This window comes from Podarcis muralis, chromosome 5, assembly GCF_964188315.1.
Source record: "Podarcis muralis chromosome 5, rPodMur119.hap1.1, whole genome shotgun sequence".
NCBI lineage: Eukaryota > Metazoa > Chordata > Lepidosauria > Squamata > Lacertidae > Podarcis > Podarcis muralis.
The window spans coordinates 79,734,094-79,759,924 of NC_135659.1; the positions used below are offsets into that span (position 1 = coordinate 79,734,094).

A 25,831-nucleotide genomic window follows, 5' to 3' on the forward strand; every position below is an offset into this window, starting at 1 on the left:
AACAACAACAACGGCGGCGGCGGCGGCGGCGGCAGCAGAAGCGGCTGAGGCGGCGCCAGGCCCGGAGAGGAAGGCGACGGAGTGAGGCGGAAGCGTCCACGCGGGGGAAGGCAAAGAGCGGAGGGGCTGCGTTGCCACCATGGGGGCCGTGCTAGGGGTTTGTTCCTTGGCCAGCTGGGTAAGTACCTGGGGGGAGAAGGTGGGGTAGGCCCCGCCGGGAGGCGGCTTCCGGACTGAGGGAAGTAGGCCTCGTCGTTCCCCATTCCCTGTTTCTGGGTGTTTGGGTTGCCGCCGTTTCCCACAGAGGCTGAGGGGGCGGCCTCGACAGACGCTCCCAGGTGCCTTTGGCGGCTCTGGGGTTCAAAGCGAAACCTCCGTGTCTAGGAGCACTATTTCTCCATAAATACCGCGACAAATAACTCGTTGTCCAGGTTTGGGGCCTCGCAAGAGCCCTTGAGTGATGGCTGCTGGACCTAAACGGACCTTGAGGCCACATTCCGATGCCCATTCTACTCGCGAGTAAGCCCCACTCAAGCTCACGGAGGCTTGCTTCTGTGTAGATATATGCTTTCGTTTCGCCCTGTTAGGCCGATCCAGTTTCGTTTGTATAATCGTGCCTTTCTTTGCTTCAGATTTATTTATTTGGATTTGTATACCACTCTTCCTCCAAAGATCATGAGGTGGTTCGCAACATAAAGATACAATGTTCAGCACACAAAATACATAATAAGAAGAAAAACAAACCAATAACACTTCCGCCTCCCACCAACACATTTATAAGGCCATATAGAATGTTGGGCAGCCTACCCATTCTTATGTTGCCACACTCCAGAACTTTTGTGGTGAGGAGCTATACGAAAAAAGGCCTCAGATGATGACCACAGGGTCCAGGGCATTTTGCAATACTGGGCTTCCCTAGTATTACAAAAATGAACGAAAACTAGTAATGGCAGGTTAACATCAAATTGGAAACAGGATAGGGTATTTGGATTTTTACTCTTGTAATATGGCAGCGGTTCTCAAACTTCTTTTTTGTGGGATACTTTAAAATTTCTCAGATTTCAGTGGATGGCTTTATAAAACTTCTTTTTGTTCTGCATTGTAGAGCAAACACACACCTTGCTTTTGGATTAAGCTTGAAGATACAAAAAAGAACCACCACCACCCCCATGCCAGTTTCATTGCCAAAAGCAGTGCTATCACTACCCTTAGACTAGGTTGCTGAAAGGGGCCTGGTATTTTGTTTAGTGAGAAACTGCTAGTCTGCACCAGTGTTGTATCAAGAAAATCACAGGCCACCGTTTGAAAACCTCTGATGTGCTACATTCCTGTACTGTATACAAAGTAGTATTGCACTCTTTTTTGGCATATGTTTAATATTTCTTATCTATAGCTTTAAAAAGAATAATTATGGAAGTGGTTGCTGTCCTAAACATCAGATTTTTTTGGGGGGGGGGCTGTGGTTTTTTTTAATTATTTTTGCCTACTGTTTGTCTTTATGGCAAGGAAGGAGAGTTTATTTGGACTGTGGTTCTCTTTCCTCTCTTCGCCAAGACCTGTGATTTCATCTCTAGGAATGATGTTAGTTCCTAATCCAGGAAGTGGTGGCTGAGTCATAGCCTTCTCAGCACGTTGACAGCTAACATTTATCCATGAGCTTTTTCCTGTGTAAGCAGGTATTACAAATCCAGTATTAGGTGACTGTCCTTTTTTATCAACTTTCTTGGTCTGGCCCCATTTGGCTGTTTTGGATGGGTTTAGTAGATCAGCCTAAATTTTTATTAATTTTTTTGGGGGGGAAACTAGGATCTCTACAAGCACAACTGTGGTATGTTCGAATACAGAATGTGTGTTCATCTGCAGTAGCACTGAGGCATTTAGAATAAGCAAGATTAATTCAGATTAAGTGATGGTAAATAGGCAACATCTCTTTAAATAAGGGAGAGCTGTCATAGCCAATTGAACAAGGGATGATTTCATATTTCTTGTCATCAGAGAGGGCATGAAGCTTAACATTAGCAGCTATATCTCCCTCCAAAGTGCATCCAAATATTAAGACTTTTTATTACATAAAAGTAAGCTTTTTTGTGCTGCCAAGTTATCAGACGTTTCATAATTCACTGAAATGATGGCATCCATTTGCAAAGCAGTTCCATGCACTTGAAAGAACAGAAAGTTGTTCGGAGATATTCCTCAGCGTTTCCATGACCTCTCAGAGTAGTGTAGAAATGAGTTACCCTCGCCACCAACAGTTTGAGTTGCCTGTTTTTCTTTTTCCAGTAGTAGTTTGGAGTTAGTCCCTATCAAGAGAGAGTTATGTGCATATGTGCAAGGTATTGTGTTCCTTTGTTTTCAGGCATGAGTAAATGGAGTGTGCAGTGTGTGTGTGTGTGTGTGTGTGTGTGTGTGTGTGTGTGTGCATGAACCTGAGGCATGAGTCGTGGGCATGTGCAACTAACAATAAACATGCAGTACAATAGTTTTGCAGCATCCACTTCATTGATTCTTACAGTGGCTGCTGGGATATTCCAATGTACAGTGGTGCCTCGCAATACGAAATTAATCCGTTCCGTGAGTCTCTTTCGTCTTGCGGTTTTTTCGTCTTGCGACACACGGCTATTAGTGGCTATTAACAGCTTAGCGGCTATTAACGGCTTAGCGGCTTTAAGAAAAAGGAAACAAACTCGCAAGACGTTTCGTCAAGCCCATAGGGAAATTCGTCTTGTGGAACGACTCAAAAAACGGAAAACCCTTTCGTCTAGCGAGTTTTTCGTCTTGCGAGGCATTCGTCTTGCGGGGCACCACTGTACCTGCGAGAACTGATAACATGCCACTAGGAATAAGTTAACTCAAAAGCTGCTGTAAGACGAAGGCACTCATCTGTTCAGTTAGCAACCCATAGTGTATCTGCATGGTTCACTGGTCTGCCTTTGCTTATTTCCAGCCAGCTTTCCACTAGGAGTAGAATTAGCAATAAAATATACGTTAAGCAGCACATTCAAGAATAAAACAAGATGGATAAACTATAATCAACCATTTAAATTGGAACTAGCAGTTGCTTTTTTCCTCTTAAATCAGCCAAAAGGGCTGCCAGACATTGACTGCTCTTTTTATGAAACACGAGGCTTAAAGCGCTTGTTTGTGGATGAACCAGTTTGAGTTTTCTTTATTTTCTTGTGACTGCCCAGATATATGACTTGTTATAGAATATTTTAATATATTTCAATTTTATTTTTGTATGGCTCTAAGAATTTTCTACAAATCATCTAGTTAGGGGTGCTCCTTGATCCAGTGTGCAGATGGGGTCAGCAGCAAATGGCACCATTTTTTAGCTCTGGCTGGTTCCCCAACTACAACGCTATCTGACAAAGCTACAGTTTGAAAAGCCATTTTAAATTTAGAGAGTGGTTTATCCGTAGAGAAATAGCACAAACCATTCTGAAAATATGTCAGCCATTAAAGAACATGTTGTGGTTTATGATTATTTTACGTACACAATTTGGACATAGTGCTAAACCATATACTCTTTCTCTTTCTAAAAACTAACTATACTGGTTTATAAGATGGTGATAGATTCATGGTAGAGATAGATTGATAGATTTAGTGGGATGCAGGTGGCTCTGTGGTCTAAACCACCAAACCTCTTGGACTTGCGGATCGGAAAGTCGGCAGTTCAAATCCCCATGACAGGGTGAGCTACCTTTGCTCTGTCCCAGCTCCTGCCAACCTAGCAGTTTGAAAGCACTCCAGTGCAAGTATATAAATAGGTACCACTGTGGTGGGAAGGTAAGTGGCATTTCCATTGCGCCAGAAGCGGTTTCGTCATGCTAGCCACATGACCTGGAAAGCTGTGGTCAAACACTGGCTCCCTGGGCCTGAAAGCAAGATGAGGGCCACAACCCCATAGTCGCTTTTAACTGGGCTTAACTGTCCAGGGGTCCTTTACCTTTTAGATTCATTTGACTCTATACACAGTATGTACTTTGTATGTAAGAGTTAACACTTAAGATAATATTTTCATTTCCATTCTACAGATACCATGTCTGTGCAGCGGTGCATCATGTTTGCTGTGTCGCTGTTGTCCCAACAGCAAGAACTCTACGGTGACTCGGCTTATTTATGCCTTCTTGCTTCTACTAAGTACTGTTGTTGCTTGTATCATGCTGGCACCGGGAATGGAAATGCAGCTGAAAAAGGTACTGAGACTTTTTGTGACTGTGTTTGTAACACAAGTCACGGTGCACAGATTCACCTACATATCATATGGCATGCAACAGAGACTGAAATATGAGATGACAGTATTTTCATTAGACACTTGCTGTAAGAAGGGAAGGGCAAGTGGATTGTTTGACTGGACTCATATTCCAGTGTCCTATCTCAGCTAGTATTGGAAGAATGTTCCATGTATAAGCTGAAGATCTTTAGATTTATTTTGCTAAGCTTCAGTTAGCCGCCTTATGCAATCTCTCTTCAAATGCTATTTCACTAGGATTCTCTGGTTTGCTGCAATAGTAGTCTTTCCCTGCTTAGGTGTGTACCTCTTTTGCATGTTGGTGGTTGGGGGCCCTGGGGCCTTCAGCTGATCCTGCTTTATTGTGTTCAATTAAAGATGAGTTTGTGTTATGTCACTGCATTAATATCATATGAGTTGGAATGGTCACCTAGTCCAACCCCTTGCAATGCAGGAATCCCAACTAAAGCATCCATGACTGGACATCCAACCTCTGCTTTAAAACCTTCAATGAAGGAGAGTCCACAACCTCCTGAGGGGTTGTGAAACTTCTAGTCTGTCTGCCATGACACAGGGTGATTTATGTGTAGTTTGTGGGCTTTATGAAGCCCCAAAATACTATAAAGTGGGCCACCCATTTGGTAGTGCAAAGAGAACATCAGCTTTCATTTTTCATCAGCATTTCAAATCTTGTTGAGCAATGGAAGCATATGCCGAACGTTCAGTAAAATGGTGTGTTATTATTTTGTAAGGTGCCTTCAAAGTCTGCTTCAGCTGAGAAAAATCTTGGGCTTTGTTGCTCTCTTCTTTCAGGTGCCTGGATTTTGTGATAAGGTGGTTCACTGTGAAGAATTGGTTGGATACAGAGCAGTCTACCGAGTCAGTTTTGCCATGGCGGTGTTTTTCTTTCTCTTCTCACTAATCATGATACAAGTGAAATCAAGTAAAGATCCAAGGGCTTCTGTACATAATGGGTAGGTTGGGAATGTGGACTGGTCTCTTCTTTCCTCTGCCCAGAGTATTAAACTCATAAGCATAGAAAATGGCCAAGTGAATATGTTCGTGTTTTACTGAGTGGGAGCTAGTGCCCCCGTGAGGCGAAATAGAGGTATAACTCCTAGATTCTACTTTAAAAAAAGATACTCATAGACTAACAGCAAAGTCCAGTTAAATATATTCTAGCATTTGTGGGGCAGGGTGGGCTTTATGTCCACTGGATACTAGGCATTAAGTGGGCAACTTTGATGGGGCTTCCCTTTGAGGTGTTAACCTAACACTTCCATTTGGGGCTCATCAGTCCTTGGCTCCTGGGTGCTTCCCCATTCTCCTGTGAGATGGATCTGGCAGGCAGGCCTTGGTGGAGATCTGGGACCATGTTCTCACCCCTAGGTTAGGGTCTCTAGGAAGGGATCACCAGGGGGTTATTTACCAGGAGCAGGTGAAACATACAGTATCTAAAAAGACAATATGTCATGAATCGCTTGAAGTAGACATGGGGCTTCCTTTTAGCTAAGTGAGATTAAGATTGCAACCCAAGTAACTGCAGGCATATACGTGACCACCTATCTTTATAATACTTTGGCACAACCCTTAAAGGTGCTTGACTTTGTTAGCTTAAGAGAAATTATTCTAATCAGTGTTCTCCTTTTTTAAAAAACAGGTTTTGGTTCTTCAAAATAGCTGCCATTGTTGGCATCATGGTTGGAGCATTTTACATTCCAGAAGGACCTTTCACAACAGGCAAGCATTGATGGATGAGGAAATAGAATTTCCCTTAGCTTGTTGCTATTCAGTGAAGCATTTGGTATTCAGTAAAGTGTCTTACTAAGCGTTGATTCAGTTGTTCTCATGCCTTGGGGGGCAACATGAGTTCCTAGAGTAGTCACAACTATGGGGACAGCTCGTATTTTGCTGAACTGTTCGTTTTAAAAGAATTGGGGTTCATGAAGAGCTGGGGCTTATTAAATGCAAAAGTTTTTAGGAGCATATACGTTTGCCCACTCACATAGCAGATAAAGGGCTGGATTCACCTAATGAGCTCTGTAAGCCGAAGTTTACACAACAGGACTTTCCTCCTTTTGCTCTGTGTGCCCCTGTTACCCAAAATTGACTCGGAGGGGGGTCCGGAGAACACCAAGAATAGTGTACAGAGGGCAGAAAGGGGGGATGGCTCTGTCTGGTAAGCTGAAATGCTTGTGGGGAGGAAACATTCATCATAGCAAGATGCTGAATTCCACCCAAAGGCTCTATAACGTCCTTTAAATATGTTTAGCCAGAGGTCGTCAGAAGTTAAGAGGTTGATTATAACATTCTCCTTTTCTTTCTAGCATTGTTTGCTATTGGCACGTGTGGCGCCTTCTGCTTCATTTTAATCCAGCTGGTACTGCTTGTTGATTTTGCGCACTCCTGGAATGAATCCTGGGTTGAACGAATGGAAGAAGGAAACTCAAAATGCTGGTATGCTGGTAAGTGCCGTTTAACTAGTGAGTAGCAGAAATCAGCAGGAGGCAAGAAGTTTAGTATGAAACTCTGTGTTTATTGGCCAGCGTGTCAGCATTGTTGATAAAACAAGTTCGTGCCTAGTGAAAAAAATGGGATCCACCAACACCTGCTAAACATTGTTGCTTAAATGCTATCACTGTAGCAAGGTGTGAATTGGGTGTTGCATAAGAAGTTGTGACATTCGGAATGAAGGATACGTCATTTAAATCTTAACTTTGCCAACGTCTTGCCTGCCTCTGAGCAAACCAGGTAGTTGCTCTTCTTTCATTATGGAGAAAATACGTGAGATGTTGGTGTGATTGTATAGCACTTTTGAATATTAAATGTGTTTATTAGTAAAAAGTTGCGAAGGCAGCCATATAATATAAGAAAATGCTTTATAACTAATTTGTGGTATTATATTATGCAAGCCCTGCAGAATGTCAGTATTTCCCATGGATGAGAGGGATAATATTTTCCTATTTGAAACAGTCTTAATAGGTGTTCTGATAATCTTTTGAAAAACTGCATTGTAATTTAACAATTGAACGTTGAAATGTGCTTTTTCTTTAGCTCTGTTGGCATGTACTGGCCTTTTCTACACCCTGTCCTTTATTGCCGTTGTGCTCTTCTATGTCTTCTACACAAAACCTGATGCCTGTACTGAGAACAAGTTTTTCATCAGTTTTAATATGCTTGTCTGCATTGCTGTGTCAATCACATCAGTCCTTCCAAAAGTCCAGGTATGATGAATTATGCATTGGGATTATTGTGTGGGATATAGCTTAGGCTGACCTAATGTTTAGCTGACTGCATTGAGACGCAATATGACAGCAGACATTTTATGCGAGGGCTGGGGAACACAACTAGCAAGATTGTATAGTCATTTCTAGAAGAGTTGCTTGCAAGAAACAGATTTAGATATTGAAAGAAGAGTCTGGAGGCTGTATTAAAATACATGAAATAATATATGTGGGTAGGGGTGGAATGAGAAAAGCATCAGTTCCCCAAGTAGTTCTTGTGCCGCTACTTATGCTTCATATTCCCCTCTGTACAGAAGCCTTAAGTTGTAGTGAAAGTGAAATCTTTCCAGTCAAGGCTAACCAACATGGAGTTAAACAAAAAAGCAATCTACATGGTTCAGGTACAGTTCAGTTATATAAAATTTGCTTGTCTCAAACAGGAACACCAGCCTCGTTCTGGCCTTCTTCAGTCTTCTATCATTACTCTCTACACGATGTACCTCACTTGGTCAGCCATGTCCAATGAGCCTGGTAAGCTTTCATAAGTGCAGATAATTGTTCCTTCAAAACTAATGGTAGTGGAGACAGTTGCGAAGGAATAAAAATATACTGAATCTTTGAGTGTATTAGGAATTGGAACCCTGCAGGCTTCTAAGAGATGCACAGTTTGGTTAAGTATGAAGGCAACAAATAATCTCTTGTCCGGCTACTTCACATCTGGAAATCATATATACTTTGTGAGTTCATGATGGGCGAAGAATTAGATCGAATTCCAAGTTTTTTGTAGAGCATTTTCACTATGACAGGCAAAGAGATTCTGGGCTTATTACTAAGCTATAAACTCTCCTGAGAGTGAGTACTATTTTATAAATCTGTGGAATTTATTTTCCAGAACGCATCTGTAACCCAAGTCTTCTGAACATCATCAGCCAGATAGCTGCTCCTACTTCCATCCCAGCAAATGTAACTGCTATTGTACCTGTTGTTCCTACACCTGGACCACAAAAGCTGCAGTGGTGGGATGCACAGAGCGTTGTTGGACTTACAGTCTTCGTACTTTGTCTCTTGTATTCCAGGTAACATTTGATCTCTGTAGTTTCAAAACTTCAGGCAAATTCTTGAGAATCGCATCGTAGGTTTAGGCATAATAAACAGGTAGCTGCTGTGTTTTGAATCAAGGGAAACATTAACTGAACATAGTTAGGCGCATTTCATCAAATTGTTGGAGCAGTAGGGCATCTTATGCCATTAATAAAGTATTTGAGCTAGACTTCAACTGTAACGGAATTCTATGAATTTTTATCTCTTCCCAGCGTGGCTGGTGGTCAAGAAAGTTGGGAGTTGTAGTCCATCCATTTCTAAAGGGCCATAGTTTTCCCACCCCTTCTAAGGATTTTTAATGTATTTTTGACACCCGTAATTCATTCCTCCTCCCAGAGTTGAAAGCAGATTATATGGTTTCCAGCGGTCTCGTTTCCAAGCAGCTTACGTAGCCAGGTCTACTTAGCATCTTTGGTAGAATTGCATTACATACTTATAGACTCAGGTGTTCTTGGGCACTTTGAATAAGGCTAAACTATTTTCTGGTAGATTTCAACTTTCTTATTCAATCTGAAACATTTAACACCCTCTTCCTTGAACGGTTTTGCAGTATCCGATCTTCCAACAACAGTCAAGTGAACAAACTGACTCTGTCGACAAGTGACAGTGTCATTTTGGATGATACTACCGGAACTGGTAGCGATGTAGAAGATGGAGAAATTCGCCGGGTCCCGGATAATGAAAAGGATGGTGTCCAGTACAGTTATGCCTTCTTCCACTTCATGCTGTTCCTTGCCTCCTTGTATATCATGATGACTCTTACTAATTGGTACAGGTAAGAATAGTTTGCGGAGATTTAATCAGATAGTATAATATTGCTGCTGACAAGTACAGTGAGGTTATCATAATCATCTCAAATATTAACTACTATTTTTAAATTTACTTTCTTAAAAAATGGGAACCTAGGAATCTGCCTTATACCAAGTTGGACATTAGTCCATGTTGCTCAGTATTGTGCACACTGACTGGCAGCATCTTGCCAGGCTTTCAGATTGTCTTTCCCAGCCTTGCCTAGAGATGCAAGGAAAACTATCTGATCTTCCACAATTACTGAATAATAGTATTGACTGCTTTATTGCCGAGAGCTTTACATGCATTCTCTGTAATCTTGCGACAGCTTTATAATGAAAGTCAGCTACTTCCATGTGTGTGTGGCTTACCTAAAGTCACCCTGTGAGTAAAGCCAGAAGCTTCCAGCTCATAATGTGTGCTTTAATATGCTGCTTCTAGTTGTGTATCAAAATTGTAGGACTTGCACCTCTATAAAGTAGGATAGGTACTTGGTGTATCTGAGCCCTTTTTAAGTATCTAATGAAGTATATTAGTAGTCTCGTTTCCCAGCCTTGCTGATTGTTGGAATTAAAAGAATTATCACTGTCTCTAGAATTCCTCAGTGTACAATAGATATGCGCATAGCCAAATTAAGTTTGAAATAAAGGTAGTGGCATAGTACCTGCTTCAGTCTGTATGATATATGTCATACAGCTGAATCTCTTTTTGTTTTTCCTGTTAAGCCACTGTAATATTCCAGCTCTCTTAACTCATTAAGCTAGATAGTTCTCTTATGCTTCAAACTGCATGACATCTTGTCAACAGCTAGCCCGCTCGGGCACTGACAGGAAGAAACAGTTGCTTTCATGGGACTTACTTCTGAGTAAACATGGTTACAATGCTCCTGTTAGTTACCCTAACCCCTAGTTTCTTGCATGAATAAATTAGGCTTTAAGTTATGGCTTAATTCATTTTTACCATTTATTCATTCCACAGCCCTGACGCCGAATTCAAAACTCTGACAAGCAAGTGGCCAGCTGTCTGGGTGAAGATCTCCTCCAGCTGGGTTTGTCTCCTCCTCTATCTCTGGACCTTAGTGGCACCTCTTGTCCTTCCTAATCGGGACTTCAATTAAACAATAATTTTTCTGAAAGCATAGAAACATGAAGTTCCTCTCTGCTGAAAGCCAAATGGTCTGTATCGCTTCTTGGAGCCAAGGCTCCAGCCATCTCTCCTGCAACATATACAGATGAATAGAAAGCTGCTAACTTGTATAATGCTTGACGCAAAAATCTAAGCTCTGTACATTTTGATACGTTTAAATGAAAGCTAGCTTTACCATTAGTCTACTACAGCTGTGCTGTTTGATACCGTAAAAAAGCCAGTAGTGTAAACAGCCGAGTTGAAAGAAAAATTGCTTGAGCTTAAAGTAATATATTTTAAAGTTATTCTAATGCTTCAGTATATGGAAGTGAAAGCCATACTGCAGGTGTACATTCCACTTCAAGAAAACATGCTTAATGGCATTTTAACATAATCTGTTTTTCTCAATGGAGCAGCATGCTATGTAGTATGGGAAGTTCAAATTAGCAATTTTTGGATCACTGTAGAAGACCAATTTTATAGAAAAGTTCTACTGAACTTTAGTATTTGTCAGTTAATTCCAAATGAAGTATCTACTATGCTTTAATTAAATTATATTAAAATAATTTGAAGTGCTTTTTTGTCTAATATTTGCGATGTGAGTAAAAGCCAGTGCATCGTTTTGTCAATCTTGGCATTTGCACTATAAACATGTTTGATTAAAATTACCTGTTCAGTGTCTCTTTATATTGGGCAGAGGTATGAAAAATCCTGTATATCTTTTCAAACCACAGTTCAGAGAAATCAATTCATGTCTGGAAATTGGGATAATGAGCACCACAGAATGGAAGATCAGTTGTTCTCTCCCTGAGCTGCTTTTTAAAAAATTAATCCACCCCCCACCCCCCTTCACATACCTTGATGGCTTCAGAAGGCAGTCAAATCCCATTGTGTTAATTGTATTTACTGATACACTTGGAATTTAAAATGGACTTAACAAGGAAGCAAATATTGTCTTGAAATAATGAGGCTGTCTTAAGGTAGATGGTTTAATATCCACTCATGCATAAAGTTACAATTAAACTATTCCTTTTATAAAATGCAATATAAAAATAAATTCTCACAGGTGTATACTGTAACCAAACACCTGACTTCTACATACAGCAAAAGGCAAAACAAATACTGAAACAATTTACTTAGCAAAATGCCAAAACTGACTGACGGAACAGTAGAAATAAAGCACCTCAACTACTATTCTGGAAAAAACCTCAAAAATTTTAATAGTGCCTGTCAAGCCCACTGTATAAATTCAAGTATCTTTCATTTTCTGTTAGACTTAAAGGCAATTTGACAGTTGTGGTAGGTTACCAATGTCTCTTTCTTAAGGCCTGGTACTGTTTCAATATGACCAAATAATTTCTTAAATAAAGGTCGAGGGTACATTAGATTTATTAGCTGCTAATATCTCTACTTGAAAAATTAGTGCATTAGTATAAACATAATACCTGAACTTTAACTTCTGTAACACTATGCTAGCTGTTTAATTTGCCCCAAACTTAGAGGGACAGTTTAAATGAAAAGATGAATTTAGATCTTTTTCTGCACAATAATGAACTTCATCATTCAGTATCACGTGTTTTCACACTTCTTACATGCACAGGAGCTACCTGTGACTGCCAGAAGAAATATTTACACCTAGTATATCCATTTCAGAACACTTGTAAAAAGCTTTGCGTAATAATAATAAAACCTGTTTCAAATGCCTATGATGGCCTATTTTGATAACATACCACATAGTGTAATCAATGGGGCCTCTAGTTCAAGCACACAAAATTGCTTCACCTTTTGGCAATACAGAGGCAGATGGTTATGCCTTTTTTTTTTTAATGTGAGGGGAAATACAAGTTTGGCACTGACAATACAAAAAGTCCACCAGCTGATAACCTTATCTCATATTTACAATAAGCACCAGTTTCTGGTCTGTAGTTGGCACTAGGTAAAAGCCTCCGCAAATGGCTCCAACCATCTAGTTGAAAGTGCTAAAAGATGAGGTGGTAATAAGTGTTGACCTGCCTCCCTCTAAACATGAAACAGCAGTCAATTCAATCTCCACAAAGGTTTCAGGCTGAAGTGCTGGATGTCACAAATATCTAGGTTAATCTACAACTCTGAGACTCTGAAAGAAGAGGAAGCTGCGTACATAACTCCAAGACCAAACACACATGAGATAAGCCACAAATAAAAAGGAAGACATAAAGCACTAATGCACATTAACAAGGACAACCATGAAGGACGGACAGAAAGTGACCTTTGTAAAAGGAAGCCAATTTAGCACTGAGGTCCAACTGATAACATCCCCCCCGTCCACACATACACTGAACGGAAAATAGTTACATTTACAAAACAGAAATTGTGCTTGTAAAATACCCTGTCCATTTGGTTTACAGAGACTCAGAAATAAACACGTCTAAACACGCATCCTTGCTTTGCTGGACAGACATCTACAACTATGACAGTTTCTGTATTACACTCCCCCCCGCCAAGACCTATGGTAATAGAATTCTATAACTAAGGCAGGGTATTAACTGGCAGCTAAGCTAATAAGCAGAATTACCTGTCCCTTTCAGTTGGTCCTGGTACAAATTCAAGTATGGGCATAAAAACGGTGTACAGATTCTTTAATGCTTTCTATTAGGCAGAGTGAACATGTGCTTTCATTGATTTCAGTGGTTTTAAGGATACCCACTGCATTTGCAAACCCTGTCTGCAAGATTCAAGTCTAAGGTTTGCATCTCAGTGGCAACACACCCCCTTACAAGAGAAGAGAATATGCTTATATGTGGAAATAACTGAATAACGATAGCGATAATCAGAGCATGTCAAACCAAAGTGTATCAGAATGGCAGCCCGGCATTTACTCCTAGAAACTAGCCTGCCGTAAAACAGCTACCATTATATCACACAACCAATATTATTTCTTACTTCTCTAGGGAAAGTCAGTACTGTATAATGCATTATGACACTTCCGCTTTGTCAAAGCTGTTGGCCATTTTAGCTCTTTTCAGCCTGAGAAAGTCTAGCACTTTGACCTTAAACTTGCTCATTTGGAAGCAGGTCTCATTAATTTCAGAGCAACTTACTTCCAAATAATTGTGCTTAAAACCTTGGCGTTAGCAACGTTCCTTAAGTCACATAAGTTTAATCTTAGGAGATGCTGCTGTTTGCAAAGGGTCAAGAAACCACAACGTTTACGGTGCCTCAAAACTGCACCCTTCTCCTGGATTGCGGTAGAACTTCACCTTGCTCCATGGCTTCCCCTTTTTAATTTGCTTTGGTTCCAATGTAAAGTGCCTCCCTCAGCTGTCTCTACGCCTAGGCTACAGTCTACCTAAGAACAAGGCAGAGTTCGTAATCCCTTTGTAAACAGGAAGGTGACCTTTTGGAAGCTTTAACTGCTATGTTAATAGCAGGAATAGAGTTGCGTTTTCAAGCTTCGCAAAGAGTCATCACATTGCTTCTCATCAATCTCCCCAGTCAATAATGGGTCGAGAGGAGAAGAGTCAGTGGAGGGAGCCAGAAGAGAAGCATCATACAGGAAGTCATCTTCTGAGGCCAGCAGCAGCTCATTCCAGGCAGAGATATCCAGTTTCCCTGCAGTGCCCCCATATTCTTCAGGTAGGATCCATGGTGGGAGGTTGTGGTGAAGAGAGCTCAAGTCTGACCCATGAAGAAAAAACTGAAAAAGAAAAACCCAGAAGTTTCAACAACACTGATACAGTATTCTTGAAATAATAATGTAACACTCTGATACAGTATTCTTGAAATAATAATGTGATACCTCAATTTCAAGAAATTCAGAGTATAATTCACATTGTGTATCCAAACAACTGTGGCAACAAGAGACCAGGCTGATCCTAATATTAAATTGTGACCCACCCTGGGGCCTGCTGGTGAATGGCAGGAAACAAATTTACCACATTGAGCTCCCGTTGTTTGGTCCCTGTTCCTGCCCACCTAGCAGTTCGAAAGCCCGTCAAAGTGCAAGTAGATAAATAGGTACTGCTCCGGTGGGAAGGTAAATGGTGTTTCCGTGCGCTGCTCTGTTTCGCCAGAAGTGGCTTAGTCATGCTGGCCACATGACCTGGAAGCTGTCTGTGGATAAACGCCGGTTCCCTCAGCCTATAGAGCAAGATGAGCACGTAACCCCAGAGTCGTCCACGACTGGACCTAACAGTCAGGGGTACCTTTACCTTTACCCACCTGGTTGCAACAGCCACTACTCCTCTGCCATTGTAAGCTGTGCAAGGTGGGAGAAGATAAGAGGAGGCCCCTTCCAGCTATGCCAAGTAGAATTTCATTGGTCACAATTACACTACAGATATATGCAACTTGCTAGTCTGACCTCTATGAATGAACAACAGCCTGTCTGCAATATTAGCTACTTTTGTTGTGTCTTTTGGACTGTAAGCCTTTGGGGCAAGGGTTGTCTTGTGTTTACTGATGTTATGTAAGCTGCTCTGGCAGCATTTTCAGCTGACAAGCAAGATTAAAATGCTTTAAATGAATGAATAAATAAAAATAGCCACTTACCCGATTTGCTATTTTCTCTTTCAGAAAGGGTTTGATGATGGCAAAAATGCCCTTGAATATTCGAGGTTCATTTATAATATTGACAGCTTTTATTCTAATAGGAAAGCCATCCTAAAAAAAAAAAAAAATACCAGTCAGGTTTATAAATAAATACTGGTTACTTTATGAATAGCTTCTACCAGTTTTCAAAAAACACACATTTAATTTACTTATGTATGAACTCACAATGGAACAAAAATAGCTCCTTACAAAAGATCTGTAGGCAGCATGTACATTTGTGAAGATTCGTTTTTTTTATTTTTATATATATTTGTGAAGATTAAAGCACAGATGTGTGCTGTTCATTCTTCCTTGAGAGGACACCACAAGGTAACACTTTAAAGTACACACACGTCTTATCCAAGGTGAAATATAATATTTTAAGAGAAGATACCGATTACACGAAGCTTCATAAGGATCTCTTATAATTAAAATCCAGGTTTCTTTCAATTGAAAATGAAGACGGTTTCAAAGATAAACTATGCTCACAAAGATATTCCACTCTTTTGTTGAAACCCACCCAATTCCAAAAGCAGCTGTGTCAAGTGAAATGGCTTTTAATATTTGTTGGTTATATAATTATTTTTTCCGTTTATAGATTCAGATCTTACCTGAAGAATTCCAATCACTTTTTTGCCTATAAAGGGACCAAAATGAGATGCCTTAGATAGGCTGACTCCTTTATAGTCTGCAAGGATAACAATTCCATTCACCTGGGTCTCTTCAGACTGAATGAGCTTTTCTAATGTTAAGTATATGGCACGAATATTTTCAGTAATTGGGTAGTTACTTGGGATCCATCTGTCTACGGTTATAAGACAGAGATGATAAGTTGCAAAGCTGAATAAACCAACAGTACATTTTATTATTTATATCACTTATTTATTTCATAAAATTTATACACAGTGTGTAAAAAACCAAAAAAACCCTCAAAACAGTTTACAAAAAGATAAAACAATAAAATCAAGAACAATTCACAACCATAATTTAAAAGACACAAAAGTTAAAATACTTAAACAGATTAAAATTATTTCAACTGGCTAGGTTTATCTAAACAACAATGTTTTTTGCAGGCACCCAAAAGAGCACAGTGAAGGCACCTGTTTGATCTCAACAGGCAGGGAGTTCTAAAATTGCTTGCCTGGTTTTTTCTCTCTGGGCTGTCACCATGCATGGTGTTGGCCAAAGTTCAGGACAAGATGACTGGAGGTTTAAACTACTAAGAGGCCAAATTGTCAGCCTCGATCCATAAAACTGTCGTCACCACATCTTTTCTCCTACGTCAATGAACTGGACCCAGAACATAACAGCAGTAGATTAACCAATCAGGGACAAATAAATCCCAGTTACTTTCTTCAGCAGTACACTGTCCAAACCATTCCATTAGAGATCAAAAATATCATACTCCTTTATGGTCTGTTTAAGGCAGGCCTACTCAAAATCGAGTTTCTTTCAAAGATATGTCTGCACCAGTGTTTTAGCTCACAACTGAAATTTGAAATATTTTTGGTGATTTCCTCAATGATAATATATGCCTGAAAATACTGTATGTATGTACTGAGGATGTTTGTTTCTGTTAGCTCATATATTATGTTACAACATACCATATTAGCATTGAAAACGTATTCTGTCTCCTATGTACAATTCAGATTTAAGTAACAATTTAAAGTGTTACTTTAAAAGACTGGTGGTAACAAGAAGAAAAAGTAAATATTTATGGAATGCCAGGAAGGAACAAAAGGAAATGTAGGATTTTAGTCCTCTAGAAATTATATAAGTACAACAAACAACAACAACAACATCCCATCTCCTCATACAGAAATTAGAGATAAAAAAATGTGTTCTGAAAACTGAACTCCCTGAAGTACGTGAATTAATGATACAATTCTCAAGTCATTAACAGCATTTTACTGGGCGATGCAGTACTATTAGTAATAGGGGAAAGAAAGCATCAACATCAAATGAAATATTTGTATCTTTTTTAAAAATAGATTTTGGTAGCAAGACACAAGAAGCAATCCTAAACAGTTAACCAAAGGGGGAGAAGAAGTATTAAAAAAAATACCTGGGCGAATGCAAACAACATGGCGTCCTTCAGTATCTAAGTGAGAAAGCACAGTGACAAAACCAGACTCTAAGGCAGGCTTTATAGCAGACGGTTTCAGGTTAGTAAAAACTTCAGGCCAACTCCTCCTACAGCAGTGATAGTTCACTAGAAGCTGAAGTGCCCGATCATAATCAAACTTCCGGGCTCTAAGGAACCTGAGCAAGAAAGCGTCGTCTAAACATGTTCCCAGGTTAGGATAGTCTTTGCACACCATGTCTCTGAGGGCTTGAACATCTCGAAGCCGCCACTCAGGTTTTTCCTGCAGCTCTTCACGTGCCTTGGCGACAAGCTCAGCGGACAATGAGCACACATACTTTGGCTGATCGGGCAGGACCTCAATCTCTGACAGAGATCCCACAGAGGGACTTGGAATGGTGCCATCACCATTTCCTGACATTGGTTAGTGGGAAAATCTGCAAGGAAGATAAAAAACAATAACACAATACTATGAACAAACAGCATCTAGGAAAATTGGTCAGAAGCATCTACCTAGTCTTCCATGTAAGTCTTAAGAATTCCAAAACAAAACACCTATTTATTGGTTCTATTTGGGCTTAAAAATCACTCTGAAATATTCTTTAGTCAGCTCTGATTCAGAGAAATGTTTGTACAGGAATAGCTCCACCTACCCCAGTATAACTGCACATTGCTTATGACAAGATACTGTTAGATATCACCTACCACTTAAATTTGCATATAAGATTTCATTTCAACTTCAAGGGGAAGGGTGCTTTTCCACTAAGAGCTGCAATATTCTGAAAGTGATGCAGAACTCAATTTGCAGGAATGGTAAGCCAAACTATCACTTAATGCAAACACTTGAGCGTGTGAACTCTTGGAGAGGAGATTGTGGCCTCGAGTCTTTTAGTGCTGAGGGTTAAGCGTGTTATAGGAACCTAAGCTCATAGTTTGTCTCATTCAGACAAAGGATGAGCTGTAATCTTGTTCTTGGTTTACAATTCGTAAGAACAGAAGAAGAGCCTGCTGGATGAGGCCATCTACTCCTGTTTTCACAGTAACCGACCAGATGCCTATGGGAAACCCACAAGAAAGAGCTGAGCACAGCACAACAGCATTCTTCTCAAGGTTCATCGGGAGTGAGACAAAATATGAGCCTGGGTTCAGACAACACATTAAACCAAACATCCCTGATGCAGGAGAGAAAAGGAAAACATGTGCTATTTAAGAGCAGTATCCAATGGCTACCTATGAGTATCATGCCAAAATTTATGGACAAATCTATTGTTATTGTGCTGGGGACCAAAGCTGTAACTATTCCTTGATAATGTGAAGTGTTAAAACTTGTCAACCTAAGGTTATGAGCTGACAGGGTGGGGGGAAGACAGGTGAGGACAAAGGCAGAATTACAACTCCATGTTACAACAGTCCCTCATGAAAACACGAGACAAGCCCTGCCGGAAGAAACCAAAGGTCCATCAAGTCCATTATCCTGTTTTTCATAGTAGCCAACCAGGCATTTCCTAGAAGCCCACAAGAAAGCCTCCCACATTGAATCCCAGAATCTAGGAGTCAAACAGAACTATGCTTCCGCAGAGCATTTAGCTGTCATATACCTACCATAACTCACAGGCAATGACAGGTGTTTTCCTGCCCATTAATCTGACTAGCCGTGTATATCTAAAGCACTTGCACCTTAAAGAATCTGGGAACTGTAGCTCTCTGAGGGGTAAAAAACTACAGCCCCCCATGTTCTTTTTCTTGGAGTGGGTAGGTGTTGCTGCTTTAGATGCATGGCATATCCACCGCCACTTTCTTTGAAAGCACATCACTCCTCCCAATTTCGTACACATCTGACTAGATCCAGACTAGGGCCGGATTTAGGTTTGATGAGGCTCTAAGCTACTGAAGGTAATGGGGCTCTTTATATGTCCAGCTGTCCTTTGTCAACAACAAATTGTCACTTTTTTGTGTTGAATATATGCTATATGGTAATTTATGGACCTAATAGGTTGCTGTATGTAGGTTTTATTTTATTTGTTTTTTATCTTCTATTTTGGAAATGTACATCCAGGTTTTTCCCCATTTATTTTTTTGGGTCCCCCCCAAGAGAGTGGGGCCCTAAGCTATAGCTTGTTTAGCTTGTAAATCTGGCACTAGATGTACGGCATGCCCACCGCCACCTTCTCTGAAAGCACATCTCTCCTCGCAATTTCGTACAAAGCAGGCTGGATCCAGGCCATGCCAGCCACACTTCTGACCCCACTGAACGCAAAATAAAGCGAAGAGCGACTCCCAAGCCCCATATGCATAGCTGTCAACGTTTCCCTTTTTTAAAGGGAAAATCCCTTATTCCATTTCCCCCCTCCAAATACTTTTTATTGCTTTTTTGTATCAACAACAAATAAAATAAATACTCTTACATTCAAAAATTTGTATGTCTTCTTATTTACCCTGCGCCTTATTGCGCCCGGACTTCCTTCCATCCCTTCAACGGTTTTCATGTCTCAAATCTTTTCTTACAGTTTCTTATTTACACTCCATCCACACCACAAGATTTACATTAACCCTGCTACAGTTTTTAAATTCTTACAATTACTCCGTATACATTCAACAAATTTACTCCAATCCTTTTTGAACTTTGGTTCCGAATCTTATAAAGTCAATCTCGCCAATTCTATGTATTCAAACATTTTTGTCTGCCACTCCATTAAAGTTGGGATTTCTTGGAAAATCCCTTATTCCGAATAGGATTCCTCGCAAGAAAAGGGAAAAGTTGGCAGCTATGCCCATATGTTTCAATGGAACCCAGGTAATTGGCTGGATCCGGGCTAGTTACTGGTCTTGAATCGCCTGCCAGTTTCGCTGGGCAGCCTTTCCCCCGCTCCCACCCGAGGGAAGAAAAACTCTCCCTCCTCACGAGTAACCTTAGGAAGCCTCCAGTTCCCTGGGAAACCGCGCGCGGCTTTTGCCGAAGCGACGTCCAGGAGGCAGCCCAAGTCCTCGGCTGGAGCCCGGCCACCGCCCGCCAGGCCTCCCCGGGCTCCCACCTCAGGAGGGGCAGCAGCAGACGCCAACACCTCCCTCCCGCCCTCCGGTCTCCCCGTCCCCGTCCCCTCACCGCAGCTCCAGCTCCACTTGAAACTGAAGGGACACTTTCCAGGAAGAAAACCCGCTCGCGACCCGGAAGCACTCGCGTGACATCACAAACCTCGGCCCGCCCTGAGTTAACCTAAGAACGCGCGGGTGGGCGGAGGGTAAACTAGACTGGGCATGCGCGGAATTCCTGGATGGCGGTGCAGTTGCGGAGTAAAGGGTCGCAGTCTGTTGGTTCGGAGCCGTAATTCCGGTTCCCGGTGTATGTCAGGGCTTAGAATCCACCTTGCGCAGGGTCAAGGGAGGGTAGAGGAAAGGACGGGAATCCAAGCTCTAATAAGGTAGAGTTAAAGAAGAGGTAGGGTTTTGTCTTTTTTTAAAAAAAAGATCGCAAGTGCTTTGAAATGACCCTGCTTTCTATCTATTTTATTTTATTATTAAAAAAAAAAAAAGCAGAAAAGAAACTGGCCAAAGGGCAATTCAGGAAAGACTCCTCCAGGGCACTTTTAGTGTGTTTGCTCGTCTTTGTACTTTGCACCTTTAAAAAGTTAATTTAAGGGCAGGATTAGATCTGTTGTCCGGATTCTGCGGCAGGGCTTTGAAATGCCCTCACCTGCTCTGCCCCAAACACTAAGGCTTTTAATGTAATCATGCAATATGCTTGGACCCAATAAGGTGTTATGCAAAAGGAAGCTTCTCTTCTTACATTAAGGCTCAGTGCTTGTTTTCATTACCCCTTAACGCATTCCTCTCCAACCCAGTTGTTTTAGACCACAACTCCAGAACATCTGGCCCATCAGATTGTGGTGTGAAACATCTGGAGTCAGTGGCAGACCTACAATTTTGGGTCCCTGAAGCATGGGTGTAGCCAGGATTTACGGTATGTTGGGGTGGGGGCAGAACCTCAATTAGTTAAGTATTTTTTAAATTTATTTATTTGACCCCCCTGGCAACGCCCATGCCCTGAAGCTTGAACTGTTGCAACAAGGTCTGAGCAGCCACTGTTATCTTCAATGGGGCTGTCCCATGTCATGTCACCACAATTTATTTATTTCTTAAATTAACTACATTTCAGATTGTATTGGATTATCTCATACTACATGAAGCACATTTTACAAAATACTCTTTATCTGGTTTTTCCTAGCAACATATTCAAGTACAGTTTCACCATTTGAGAGCGTTCCTGCGATGTCATTTTCTAGAGACAATATACATAAAGGATTTAAGCGCTCTTTAGCAGAACAGCCAACTGACCGTGACATTCCACCTTTGCAACATCTGTGCTACCGACTCTCAAACATCGGGGTTGTTGAATTATATTCAATCAAAAAATAATCAGTTTGATTTTGTTAAGTGATGTGGACAGTGGATTAGGGGCCCTGGAGCTTAAGCTTCCTTAGATAGGGCTGCTGTGCATCTGGAATTTCCCGGACATAGACGGTATTTGGCTGTGTCTGGGCGGAAATTGCAGAAAATGTCTGGGAAAATCCGGACGTGTCGTAAGTGTAGATTTTGTCCTCCACCCCCCAAAAGAAGCAGCTCAACAATTACACCCCCCCCAAAAAAGGGGGGGGGAATCTCAACAACTTTTGTGTCCGGATTTTCACTTTTTGAAATATGGCAATCCTACTTTAGTTTCATACAGTCATACCTCTGGTTGCGAACGTGATCCGTGTGGGAGGCAACCTGCAGCGCTGCATCTGTGCATGCGCGTGACGCAATTCGGCACATCTGCGCATGCACGTGACGTCATTTTGTGCTTCTGCGCATGCGCGAGTGCCGGAACCCAGAAGTAACCCGTTCCGGTACTTCCAGATTCGGCGTGGTCCGCAACCCGAAAATGCGCAACCCGCAGCCTTTGCAGGCTGGTAGTAGATTCAGCCCTGCCTGGAGAGCATCATGGGTGGCAACGCCAGCTGTAATCTGTTCCAGTTAGTTCACTTAAAACATTTGGCCAGCAGAGGGTGCCAAATGCACGTCACAAATTGAAGCAGGGCCGCAAATGCGTACAATTCTCATACAGTATACAGTGATACCTCGGGTTAAGTACTTAATTCGTTCCGGAGGTCTGTTCTTAACCTGAAAATGTTCTTAACCTGAAGCACCACTTTAGCTAGTGGAGCTTCCTGCTGCCACCACACCGCCAGAGCACAATTTCTGTTCTCATCCTGAAGCAAAGTTCTTAACCTGAAGCACTATTTCTGGGTTAGCGGAGTCTGTAACCTGAAGCGTATGTAACCTGAAGCGTATGTAACCCGAGGTACCACTGTAGTCTTACTTCTTCCTTTAGGATGGATTTAAATTCGCTTTTAGGCTCATCCCAAAATACTGAATGACTGACACCATAATGGCAGGCTTAGAAGTAACCCAAAGGCCTGAAGAGCATAATGTAAAAATGCTGTTTAGTAGAGCTGGGCGATCCTCCGTTTCATTGTCTGTAACCAGTATGGCGTTCACATCACGATAACCAGTTTCAGACTTTTTGAGCTGCTGATACATTGCGGCTCCCCAGCTGCTGCCAGCTCAGCGCACTTCCTTCTCCTTGCCTGCCTGCGCTGTGATGGCGGCAGCCAGGGAGCTGCAATATATTGGCAGCTAGATGCATGGAGAACATGCTTCTCAGGCTCTGTGCGCTTGACTGCCGCCTACTTGCCTTCACCTGGGAGGAAAGATGCAGTCTTTCCTCCCAGAACGCCCGACCGCCCCAGAAGGAAAGTTGAAGCCTGCCTGCCTGCTTGCTTAGGCAAAGGCAGACACCTTTGAGGGAGGCCTGATGCATTTCCGGCTGGAGGTGCATCAAAACATCCTTGAAACGCTCAGCTGAGGAGAGGGAAGCCTCTCGGCCCCCATCTGAGCGAAGTTCTGGTGCTGTGCTCCCCTGCATTCGCTGTGGCAGGGAATCGTAGAATGGTAGAACTGGAAAGGACCACGAGGGCAATTTAGTCCAACCCCCGACAATGCAGGAATATTTTTTTTTGCTCAGTGTGGAGCTCGAACCCAGAACCATGAGAACAAGAGCCCTGTGCTCTACCAGCTGAGCTATAGAAGATATTTGATGGGAGGGGAAAAACTGGCGAGATCCAGATTGATTGTTGTGGGAGTACTTTGTGATTTTTAAAAGGAGGACTCTCAGATACACACACAAACATACTTTGCAAGGCATGCTTACAGGAGAGGGTCTTAACTGTGTTTGATGAATGCAGTGGTTATGGAATACAGTGGTACCTCAGGTTACATACGCTTCAGGTTACAGACTCCGCTAACCCAGAAATAGTGCTTCAGGTTAAGAACTTTGCTTCAGGATGAGAACAGAAATCGTGCTCCGGTGGCGCGGCGGCAGCAGGAGGCCCCTTTAGCTAAAGTGGTACCTCGGATTAAGAACAATTTCAGGTTAAGTACAGACCTCTGGAACGAATTAAGTACTTAACCTGAGGTACCACTGTATAGAGGGCAGAAATGCGATTGTGTGTATGTGATGGCAAATATTTTGTGTGTCAGCAGCACTGAGCATTGAGGGAGAGAGAGTCCTTTTTGGGAGTCCTCCTGATGTTCCCCGAAGGAGCAATGTGCATGATGGTCGTCTGCTAATCACACATTGACTTGTGAACCTTCTGAGTCAGCAGCCAGCAGCTCTGCTTAGCGTGGTGTGGCAAATGGTGTCCTTGAGGTCTTCTGATGCTGCCCTGGAAACCAGACAGGATCCCAAACGTTTCCAAAACATGGCAGCAGCACTCTGCAGTTTCAGACTCCTTCACTGACCGCAAAAAAGTAATCATAAACACCAGGACAGAACTGAAGCCTGACTCCACAGAAGCGCCACCGCCTCCTCTTATATAAACAGGAGCATTAATGGGGTTTGGCTGAGTTGCTTTGATTAATTTTTGAACTCAGGCAGACGATTTGGACTTTTTCCTTGGGTGAAATTTTATCACCAAGGTCAGCTTTCTTATATATAAAACCCCCCCTCAAAATATACTTGTAAATACATTCAAATGATCTTCTGTCTGGTCCCAAAGTAATCACATTTCATTCCATCAGTAAAGACATCCTGTTAAAACATCCATAAAACGTTCAATTACTTTAAACAGATTTGTTTTCTTTTTCCCTGCCACCAAGGTAAATTCAAGCATCTGAACACAATCCAGAAGAAGTTAAGGAGGTTTGGTTCCCATTTAAATCCATGGGGCTTGAAAACCTGGGTGTGCACATTTGAGGAGAGGCAAGCCAGTCGTTGGTGTGTTTAGCATCATAATTTGCACACCTGATACCCACAAATCACATACAGAATGTCCCAATCCCCTTGCCACTTCCCATTTATTGATTATTAACATTAAATCTGCTGTCAGTCCTTTCACCTACAGCTCTCAGGTCAGCTTACAACAATTTAAAATTCAGAATCAAAAAGCATTTAAAACAGATTAGTCACAGAAATGGAGTGGCCCTTTTTATTTATCATGGTTGTTTATTTCATTTATGGATTGCCTGCAATGAGGCACCCCAAAGCGATTTACGATAATAAAAGTGTGCAGGGCACAATTGCGCGTACAAAACCGCTGGGCAATCTCCAATGCACTTGTGCCGCTAGCATGAGGATTTATACTTGTGCAACAGAACTTCCCCTCACCACTCTCCTCCCCTTGCGCCTGCCCCCAATCTGCTCTGGAGGTGGGGGGAAGCCCAGAACAGATTTATGGGGTGTATCGTATGTGGAGACCAGGGAAAGCTCCTGTGAGCAAGCATGACTTCTTCCACTAACAGAAAGAATAATAGATTAAGAGTCTCGTGCTCTACCAATTGAGCTATTCCAACTGAGCAAGGGTTACCTAGCGCTCCATTGTTTACAACCCAATTAGAATATTTGCATAAATAAGTGTGTGTGTGTGTGTGTGTGTGTGTGTGTGTGTGTAGTGCATTTACCACCACTACACATATAAAATCAATTTAGTTCCAATACAGATGGCAACTAGAACAACTCCTAGTTTCTTTCGTTGGACTCAGAATTGGCTGTTTCTCTCTCTCATTCTATCTGACAAAGAGTTTCGTGATTTCAAAAGTCCGTGTTCATTTACCTGAGCCATGAGATCGCCACCAGGCAGTACCATCCTATGGATGCTATGATGATCTTAAATACAGAGCAAGGCTATGCACAAACCACATGTTTAAAGTACATTCTTCTACACAAAGTATCATGGAAAATGTAATTTGGTAAGGGTGTTTGGAATTGTAGCTCTGTGGGTAAACTACAGTTTCCAGGATTCAGGGAGGTGCCTCAAAAGTATGGTATATTCAGTACGAAATATTATAACGAGAATTATCTTAGTTACAGAAAACCCTGGAAGGCTGCCACCAAACTCAAGCCAATTCTGAGCCTCGACCTGCCCACCTTAGGAAACAAGAATTCAGGATTGGCCCCTTCGCTCTCTGCAATGCAGGTCGATTATCTTTATTGCTGGACTTGTTATGTTTGTTCAGTTTTGAGATTAAATATCTTCCCCAGGCTTTCTCTGTTTGAAGATATGCCCAGCTTTCAAATCAACCACCTCCCTATGGTCGTAAAAGGTTTTATTGCTAATGGTGGAGAAGCTTTTGTTTTGTTTTTTAATGAAGAAATGAAAACCGAAGATAATTTTC

At 41.7% G+C, this 25,831-nt stretch overlaps 2 protein-coding genes across 6 annotated transcripts; one reads left to right on the top strand and one right to left on the bottom strand.

Annotated features, from left to right (window-relative positions):
- Nucleotides 1-11,138, top strand: SERINC3 (serine incorporator 3). 2 transcript variants are annotated; one of them, XM_028735066.2, is made up of 11 exons: nt 5-178; nt 2,281-2,333; nt 4,035-4,196; nt 5,045-5,205; nt 5,892-5,971; nt 6,559-6,696; nt 7,286-7,455; nt 7,896-7,986; nt 8,348-8,531; nt 9,107-9,331; nt 10,324-11,138. In XM_028735066.2, exons 2-11 carry the CDS (start codon nt 2,325-2,327, stop codon nt 10,460-10,462), a joined length of 1,359 nt encoding a protein of 452 aa, XP_028590899.1. In that variant the 5' UTR covers nt 5-178; nt 2,281-2,324; the 3' UTR covers nt 10,463-11,138. The 2 variants fall into 2 exon arrangements, with proteins under 2 accessions (XP_028590898.1, XP_028590899.1); XM_028735065.2 differs by lacking the exon at nt 2,281-2,333 and having other exon boundaries at nt 1-178.
- A 307-nt stretch (nt 11,139-11,445) lies between these two features.
- Nucleotides 11,446-20,324, bottom strand: TTPAL (alpha tocopherol transfer protein like). 4 transcript variants are annotated; one of them, XM_028735068.2, is made up of 5 exons: nt 20,226-20,324; nt 17,105-17,559; nt 15,651-15,844; nt 15,001-15,111; nt 11,446-14,146 (listed from the first exon to the last, which is right to left on the bottom strand). In XM_028735068.2, the coding sequence occupies exons 2-5, from the start codon at nt 17,541-17,543 to the stop codon at nt 13,871-13,873; spliced, it is 1,020 nt and encodes a 339-aa protein (XP_028590901.1). In that variant the 5' UTR covers nt 17,544-17,559; nt 20,226-20,324; the 3' UTR covers nt 11,446-13,870. The 4 variants fall into 4 exon arrangements, with proteins under 4 accessions (XP_028590901.1, XP_028590904.1, XP_028590903.1 ...); XM_028735071.2 differs by lacking the exon at nt 20,226-20,324 and adding an exon at nt 20,032-20,205; XM_028735070.2 differs by lacking the exon at nt 20,226-20,324 and adding an exon at nt 19,558-20,025.
- Nucleotides 20,325-25,831: the final 5,507 nt, after the last annotated feature.

Bases quoted from the DNA above. Each gene is read 5' to 3' on its own strand.
- TTPAL (XM_028735068.2), bottom strand. From the start codon at position 17,543: ATGTCAGGAAATGGTGATGGCACCATTCCAAGTCCCTCTGTGGGATCT. The intron at 15,112-15,650 runs GTAAGATCTGAA...TTTTTTTTTTAG, and splicing joins AAGTGATTGGAATTCTTCAG to GATGGCTTTCCTATTAGAAT. The intron at 14,147-15,000 runs GTAAGTGGCTAT...TTTCTTTTTCAG, and splicing joins AAGAGAAAATAGCAAATCGG to TTTTTTCTTCATGGGTCAGA.
- SERINC3 (XM_028735065.2), top strand. From the start codon at position 140: ATGGGGGCCGTGCTAGGGGTTTGTTCCTTGGCCAGCTGG. The intron at 4,197-5,044 runs GTACTGAGACTT...CTCTTCTTTCAG, and splicing joins TGGAAATGCAGCTGAAAAAG to GTGCCTGGATTTTGTGATAA. The intron at 9,332-10,323 runs GTAAGAATAGTT...TTCATTCCACAG, and splicing joins ACTCTTACTAATTGGTACAG to CCCTGACGCCGAATTCAAAA.